General features: G+C 36.7%; 1 protein-coding gene across 2 annotated transcripts in view; it reads right to left on the bottom strand.

Moving 5' to 3' along the window:
* LOC115941704 (uncharacterized) overlaps positions 1-8,900 on the bottom strand; it is a 51,986-nt gene that overhangs the window by 16,503 nt on the left and 26,583 nt on the right. For both annotated transcript variants that reach the window (XM_031030626.2, XM_031030625.2), the window contains exons 5-7: positions 6,638-6,698; positions 6,484-6,530; positions 5,999-6,074 (exon numbers count right to left, since the gene is read on the bottom strand). In XM_031030626.2, the coding sequence (XP_030886486.2) occupies positions 5,999-6,074; positions 6,484-6,530; positions 6,638-6,698 (184 nt within the window). The remainder of the gene's footprint in view (positions 1-5,998; positions 6,075-6,483; positions 6,531-6,637; positions 6,699-8,900) is intronic.

Below are 8,900 nucleotides of genomic sequence, written 5' to 3'. Positions count from 1 at the left end.
AAAAAAAAAAAAAAAGAATTCCTCATATCAGTGAGATCATATGATACATGTCTTTGCTGAGAGTAGATCTTAAGCATTCTTACCACAAAAAAAGAGTTAAGTGAGGTGGTGGATGTGTTGTTTTGTTCTTAGTAATCATTCCACAATATATACATATATCAAATAACTATGCTGTACACTTTAAATATATACAAGTATTTGAAAAGTATTGCTCAATAAAGTTGGAAAAATATTATATAAATATTGAATTTTATAAATTGTTAAAGTCTTGCTGCCTTTGGCTCTAATTTTAGGCTCTGGAGCTACATCTCTACCTGCGTGCTTCAAAAAACAAACACCTGATGTGTTTATGTCCCATTTAACACTTCCCACACTCCCTTCTTGTACGCTGGGAATTCACTTCTATAAAAGCAATAACCAGGGTCAATGAAAATTTTGTTCATTGCATTTGGGAGCCAAAGGGCACCTGAAAAATCTATTACTAATTTCTCTCTTTGTGGAGGTCAAAAACCAAAGCGCTGAAAGAACTTAACTGCCCAGTGCTATGTTATAGGAGAGCTGAGACTCGATTATCACTCACTTTTGGTTTCTCAGTGATTTAAAATTGTGATCTATAGAACTGAACTCAATACTTGAAATGTGGCAGAACCATATGTATAGTAAAACTACTATCTCCTTTAACCTCAATCTGAAACTTTAAATGCCAACCTTTAAAGTACATTGGCTTTTTAATCAGCTGCATCATACTACATCAAGTAAAATTCCTCTTTTTATCATCTGAACTACTAAGGCCTCCACATCTTGTCAGTGCAATTTAAAAAAAATCAACAATTGTAGGATTATACCTCTTTCTCCATAAATCTCATCATATTGGTTTTAGCTCAGCAATTTGGCCTATTAATTTCAATTCTGAAACCTAAGCTTGTTATTATAGTGATTCTCAAATGTGACCTACTGGCAACAGAAATCATTCTGAATGCATTCAAAAAACATAAAAAATTCCTAGGTCCTTCTTCAGACATTCTGATTCACCACCAGATATAGATGAGCTAAAGAAGTCTACATCTAACAAGCCCTCAAGTAACCCCCAAATAGCCATATTTGAGAATCACTGGTCTCTCATACCCATTAATCCAAAAATTGAAGACAGGTACTCAAATAAATACATATACACATATATTCATAGTAGCACTATTCACAATAGCAAAAAGGTGGAAACAGATGGGGTAAACTGGGTGATGGACATTTAGGAGGGCACGTGATGTAATGAGCACTGGGTATTATATAAGACTGATGGATCACTGACCTCTACCTCTAAAACTAATAATACATTATATGTTAATTAATTGAATTTAAACAAAAAAATAATTATCACAAAAAAATAAATAAAAAGTGAGGTTTAAAAGGTGGAAACAGCCCGGGCGCCTGGGTGGCTCAGTTGGTTAAGCGACTGCCTTCGGCTCAGGTCATGATCCTGGAGTCCCTGGATCGAGTCCCGCATCGGGCTCCCTGCTCGGCAGGGAGTCTGCTTCTCCCTCTCCCGCTCCCCCCTCTTGTGCTCTTTCTCTCTCTCACTCTCTCTCTCAAATAAATAAATAAATAAATCTTTAAATAAAAAAAAAAAAAAGGTGGAAACAGCCCAAATGTCCATCAACAGATGAATAAACAGATTGTAGTACATATACAATGGAACATTACTCAGCCATAACAAGAAATGAAGTACCGATATATGCTATACATAGATGAATCTTAAAAACATGATGCTAAGTGAAAGAAGCCAGTCTATTGTATGACTCCATTTACAGGAATTATCAATAGGTAAACCCATAGAGACAGAAGACAGATCAGTAGCTGTCAGGAGTTGGGGAAAGGGGTTATTGGCAAGCAAATGCTTTATGGATATGGGGTTTCTTTTGGGGTGATGAAGATGTTTTTCATTCAATAAAGGTGGTGGTCACACAACACTGTAAAAGTACTAAATACCATGCAATCATTCACTTTAAACTGGTTAACTTCATGTTTTACAAATCTCAACTCAAAAAAAAAAAAAAAAAGATAATGTGAGCCAGGTGTTTAAGACATCTAGAAGGTTCAGGTAGATACCAGGAGAGTAACCTGGAGAAAGTGACAGTATAGCATATTCTTCATGTTATAACAAGACAAAGTGCAGATGTATTTTATTCCAGCACCAAGGGAAGGAAATAAAATTAACCCACAGCAAATGGGAACAGTTTAGAACAGGGGTTAGGAAGCTAAGCAATTTGTTTTTGTAAACAGGTTTTACTGGAACACAGCCTATTTGTTTATGTTGTCTATGGCTGTTTTAAGGCTACCGTGGCAGATATGTAACAGAGACGACATGGCCTGCAAGCCTACAGTACTTACTATCTGGCTCTTTAAGAAACAGTTTGCTGCCCTTTATAGAATGTACAATCTTTAGGGCCAAGCCAGGTTCACACTGAAGCAAAGACCCAAATGGAAAAGGCAAGAAAAAATAATAAGCCCATAGTCATGATGCCCTGTGAAGAGTTTCTGAAGTATTCAAAGCTTAAGCTTTGAAGGGTGGAGTAGACAATGATTAGGTGTTTGTGAATCTAATGAGAAAAACATCAAGTGAGCACTCACACCCACAACAGGGAGGTATTTAGCTGTAATCTAGTTGGCTACAAAAACTTTACTAAAGCTTTGGAAGAAAGTTTTTACTTTCTCCAAGTCTAAAGTTCTCAATAAATACAATCCTTTGGGAGGGTAGTAGGTAGAATTTTCTGTGAGCCAGCTGAATTCTGGATAGTTAAAAGAAGTTGAACGAGAGATACCCTCTTTTTACGAGTGGCTAATCATAATGAGACTATTTTTTAAAAAGAATTAGCAATTAGCTCAAAGGGAAGCAGAAAACTTTCAGATTTTGCTTTCATCTTCATTCATAAGAAGTATCTTCAGGGGCGCCTGGGTGGCTCAGTCGTTAAGCACCTGCCTTCTGCTCAGATGGAGCCCCGCATTGGGCTCCCTGTTCAGCGGGAAGCCTGCTTCTGCCTCTCCAACTCCCCCTGCTTGTGTTCCCTCTCTCAGTGTCTATCAGATAAATAAATAAAATCTTAAAAAAAAAAAAAAAGAAATATCTTCAGACTCTGAATTTATTCATAGGAATTTCATAAGAAATTACCTTCAGACTCTGAATTTAGTTAGTCTCTAAAGGCAAGGATATAAGTAAATAATGTCTACTTTCCCTATTTGGTACATGAATTTCAAGAGTCTTACAAATCATGATCAGATCAAAGAATTTTCAGGAAAAAGGTAAAGGTGGCAGCAAATTCTCTCCAAAAAAATTCTCTCTAATCCACACTGCTTTCTCCTTATATGGATGTGAACAGTTATAGTGCTGGGTTAAGGAGAGGGATGGAACTACAAATAGGAAGGGACTTTGGGTCTTTATTTCAAATTTAGAACTTACAAAGTCTTTCCAAAAGTAACTTCCTCTTGCATTGGTTCAGTCTGGGCACAGCTTTACATCTCTTGTTTTTTGCAACCAGTAGTCTCTGGCTTAAATTTACATACGTTATCCTAGGATCTTAAGGGCCAAGGCTCTGGGGAAGTAGGTCACAGTCAGTTGGTGGTTTTTATAAGATGGCAATGTTGCTTAGTCTCGTATTTGCAGACAATCTGCAAAGGACTTTAAAGCACAGAATAGCAGATATTATATTATTGCTTAAATTCTGGAATGGTTAGTCAGAGTATCACTCACATTTGTTGTATGGTCATAGTAATGAGCAAACAGATCCTACAGTTTCCTATGGATGTTTATCCTCTTTCCATTTCTTGCCAAATTTCTTTAACAAGTGGTCTCTAACTGCCCATTTTCTTACCTTTGCATTTTCTCTCCACTTACTTTTCTTTAATCTGTCTAGTTTAACAAACATCAGCAGTAAAGGAGTATTAGATAATTTTAATTTATAGCTAAACTTAATATAGTTTGACTATGATACTTATCAGCTCAGGAAGGGAAGCTGTTGAAAATTCCCAAAATTGGGAATTACCATACTGGCCAAATGGAAAGTCAATGGAATGAACAAATCTAGGGTCCTGGTAAGGACACTGAAGATGGCTGACAACGGGGTCCACGCTGGGTAGGGTCAAAAGTCAAACCTAATCATAGGGATTGCTCTCTTTCTCCCTTCAGGGCTTTAGTCACATGTCACCTTTTTAGTGAGGCCTTCCTTGGTGATCCTTCTAAATCTCAACCTTCCCCACCATCACCTTGACATCCTCCATTCCCCTTTCCAGGTTTACTTTCTTCCATAGTAATTAACACTGAATCACAAGCTACATATTTTACTTATTTAAATTGTTTATTGTTTGCCTCCAACTAGAATATAAGCTCTATATTTTACTCTGTTCTGTTCGCTGCTATGTCCCCAGCATCCAGAATGGTGCCTAGAACATATCAGATATTCGATGAATATTTGTTGAATTACTCAATTTCACTCTCAAAGTGAATAAACAAGCAAGTTGTATCCTGGCCCATCTTAAATTTTTTGTCTAGGTAACTTGCTTGGTGTAGTTTTTTTTAAGATTTATTTATTTGAGAGAAAGAGAGACAGAGACAGAGAGAGCATGAGCAGGGGCGGAAGGGGCAGAGGAAGAGAGAGAAGCAGACTCCCCACTGAGCAGGGAGCCTGTTTCAGGGCTCGATCCCAGGACCCCAAGATCATGACCTGAGCCAAAGGCAGACGCTTAACCAACTGAGCCACTCAGGTGCTCCTGCTTGATGGGGTTTTTTTTGTCTGTCTGTTTTAAGTAGGCTCTGCCCAATGTGGGGCCTGAACTCACGACCCTGATCAAGACCTGAGCTGAGATCAAGAGTCAGACGCTTATCGACTGAGCCACCCAGGTGTCCTGCTTGAGGTAGTTTTTAAAGTGGGCAAAGGATTTCTTACCAAAGAAAAATATGTTCCTCTATGATGATACATAGTCTTAGTACCATGAATCAGTATAGACCTCAAGAAGCAAATGCATCTTTTATCTATTTACTATTAAAATAAACTGTGCTATTTCTATTTTTTCTAAGATTCCTTTATTTATTTGAGAGAGAGAGCGAGAGCGTGAGCACGCGTGAGACAGGGAGGGGCAGAGGAAGAGGGAGAGAGAAACTTTAGCAGACTCCACACTCAGCACAGAGCCCCACGTGGGGCTCTACCTCATGACCCTGAGATCACGACCTCAGCTGAAACCAAGAGTCAGACCCAGTCAGACCCTGAGCTGCTATTTCTAAAAGGCAATCTCAAACTATTATAATAGATGATGATCAAGAGTTCTATCAAGGAAGTTAAACCATTTACTTACTAAAGGGTACATTTTTCAGTTTACTAAGGTTCGCAGTCCATGAATTACTTAGTCAATGTATATGGTCTAGCACGTGGCTCCCAATCATGAGAATCTTTTAAAAATCAAATTCCTGACACTTCTCTCCCTAAACACCACACTAAACCTATTAAATTAGTAGCTTAAATGGTGGGCCCTAGGAATCTGTCTTTTTAAAACATTCTCCAGTTATATCTACTATATCGCCAAGTCAAAGACTACCATTTTAGGAGAGGCATCTCAAGGCTCCTCTGATATGGTAAAGGTGACTGACTGGTAATACCTGTATACTTAAAGCTTTTCCAGTTCAAAATAATTTCTTCCATGCCCTATGACGCTCAATTTAGGAGATGACAAAGTCTGAATTTTTTGACAGGGTAACAATGGTAGATTTTAACTATGATTAACATTCTTTAGGATAATTTCCTAAAACTTCTGAATATATTTAACACAAAAATCAGTTATGGCCAGCAGAGTGACCTAATGATATGCATATTAGTTTTCTTTGGGTTTTTATATTTAACAATGAGAGTGTAACAAAGGTTTTAATTTAAGAAACCTGCAAAGGATAAGAAAGAAATCTACTAAAGGAATAAGATCCTTGGATAAGATACAACTCACAGTCCAGTTTAAAATTTACCTTCTCATGGGTCGAGTTTTGAGATCCTTTAAGTACACACATCCATCTATTCGATGACCACGGGCCTCACCAAAAGCTAAGAATAATCAATGAAGGATTAATGTTGATCAAATAAAATTAATGAGATAAATTTTTTGACAAGATCCTTGAATTTCGCTCACCAACTAACAGATTATGTAATAAAATGATTTATTATGGTAGCAGTGATGAGATCCTAAAAATGTATAGATATTTTAATATAAAAACATTACTACCTTAATTTTTAATGTTCCCATGTTTTCTTTTCTTTTTTTTTTTTGAGTAAATAGCTATACGAAAAATCTAGTTAAAATGTATTAAGTTGAAAAGGTATTAACAGAAAGGTAGTAACTAGAATAAAAAAGAAAAAATCATTATTATCCATATTTTAATCCATATTCAATTACATGGCACTAGACATTTTCATAACATTGGTCCTCCCTTTTAGCTGAACTTTCTAAAAATACCTTGAATTGCTGTATCTGGATCCCAGCCTTCAACATCGATAAGGTACCTGAATTAAAAATATCATTTTAATTTTACAGGATAAGTAAGCCTGAATTTTAAAATCTTCTTCTCAAGAAGACAGACTTGAAAATTTAGCACCTATATCATTCTTACCTACATATCAGGTATCCTGTTCTGTTAATTCCATTGGTACAATGAACTCCAATGAGTTTATCTATAAAATGTAAAGAAACATTAAAAAGTATGAAAAAATTAAGATGAGAAAAGCATAATAAAATAACATGTTTTATAAACAATTTATAATATAATTTTAAATAAAAATTCTACCACTAGTAGGATTCTTAGTCATTAAATTTAAATCTACTATGTTAAAGGGACGCTATGAAAGATTCAGGAAAGACACAGGCTTTCCGTGTTGACCCTGTCATATTAAAAGGTGAATTTTTAAGGATAATCAAATGAAGGACAAAGTTTATATCATGATCATGAATAATGTTTCAAACATTATTCAGAAAGAAATAATTTTAAACTTACTTCTTTGATCTTAATTAATTGCCTCTGCATTCAATGAAATGTACTAAGACTTTCTGATTAATAGAAATACCTATGACACCATTTCTACTGTAAGGCACATTATTTGAAACCACAGTTGAAGAATTAAAAGTAAGATGAATCTACTGACCTTTGTGGATGGGCCAGGAACATTTTTCTGCATGGTGGAAATGACCTATCTTAAAGAATTTCCCTACCGTGAGGTTAAAGATTGAGTACTTCCCTAGAGAAGATGGATTTTGAGAATCATATTCAAATTGGGTATCAATTCTGAGGAAATTTTTCAGTAAGATTCATGCTCTAGATGTTTTTTTCTTCACTTGTATTTACCTTACATTCACCTTTCCTATCCTGTCAATCGCCAGAACTTCTCAAAAGAGCTGATTTGCCACCTCTCTTCAGGACCATGTGTGAAGGAAGATTCAGGAAGCATTCATTTAGTGTTTGTTAGAACATTGTTTTCAACTGACACTGAGTTAAAAGCCACATTTCCAAGTCTTTAAATTATTTTCAAATACCATAAATTTCTGGGTGAATATATTTAGAATCAGTTACAATAAGAGATTTTAGAAACCTGTTTTCATTATTTTGTAGTTTGAATGAAATGGAATTCATTTTTGTAAATAATAGAACTAATTTATGGCCTTTTTATATTAGAAGGATGATCACTATCTGAAACACTTTTCCTGATATGTACATATTTTTTTCAAATATCTCCATATGGCTTTACACACACACACACACACACACACACTCACACAAGGGTGAGGTTTTCATTTGAGCAATGATAGCTGAGGTAATTCCAGCTGAATCTATCTGGCACCTCAGAGTTCAGAGTCTAGTAGGGGAAGAGCCATAAGTAAACAAAGCATTTATCATAATACATGATGAATGCACACCAATGTGTTATGAGAGTATGTAAGAAAGAGCCCTTAAATTTACATTGGGGCAGAGGAGGTTTCAGAGTAGTTTGAAAGAAACACTGAGATAATCTTGAGAAATGAGAGGAAGTTCATCAAAAACAAGATGGGAAAACATTTCAAGAAGAGAGTTGAGTGTGCAAATGCTAGGAGGATAGCACTTGTGTGGGAAATAGACATGTGAAACATGTGAAAAAAATGTAGGAGGCTTTTAGAGGGGCACTGACTGGCTCAGTCAGAAGACTGTGCAACTTATGATCTCAGAGTCATGAGTTTGAGCACCATGTTGGGTGCAGAGATTACAAAAAAAAATAAACATATAAAAAAGAGGTTTTTAGAAAGGAAGCCAAGAATCAGGTCATGAAGCATCATGTTAAGGAATCTGGTGCTTATTAGATGGGATACCACTGAAGGCTTTTAAGGAAGAAGATGACCTAATCAGATGTGCATTTTATTTTTATTTTATTTTTATTTATTCATTTGAGAGAGAGAGAGAGAAAGCACAAGGAGAGGAAGCTACAGAGGGAGAGGGAGAAGCAGGCTGCCCGCTGAGCAGGGAGACCCACGTGGGGCTCGATCCCAGGACCCCGAGATCATGACCTGAGCTGAAGGCAGTCACTTAACCGACTGAGCCACCCAGGTGCCCCAGATGTGCATTTTAGAAAGATAAATTCATGGATGTCTGGAGGAATGACCAGTGGGAGGAGAGGCAAGAAATCTATGCAGGAGGCCATCATAATAACCCAGATCAGAGAGGGTGAGAGTAGATGTGGGGAGGTAGGGGCAGAAGAAGGAAGATTAAGAGTTCAGTTTTTTGGTGCCAGATGAACCCCTTGGTGGATACAAGGTACATGTGAACAGTGACATGGAGCTCAGGAGAAAGGTCTGTGCTAGAGATACAGATTTAGGGGGCCAAAGTTGAAAATAGGAAAAGATGAGGAAAA

This window comes from Leptonychotes weddellii, chromosome 6 (assembly GCF_054177405.1).
Source record: "Leptonychotes weddellii isolate Sample4059 chromosome 6, ASM5417740v2, whole genome shotgun sequence".
NCBI classification, from domain to species: Eukaryota; Metazoa; Chordata; class Mammalia; order Carnivora; family Phocidae; genus Leptonychotes; species Leptonychotes weddellii.
This window is presented reverse-complemented; position numbering and strand designations above follow the sequence as displayed.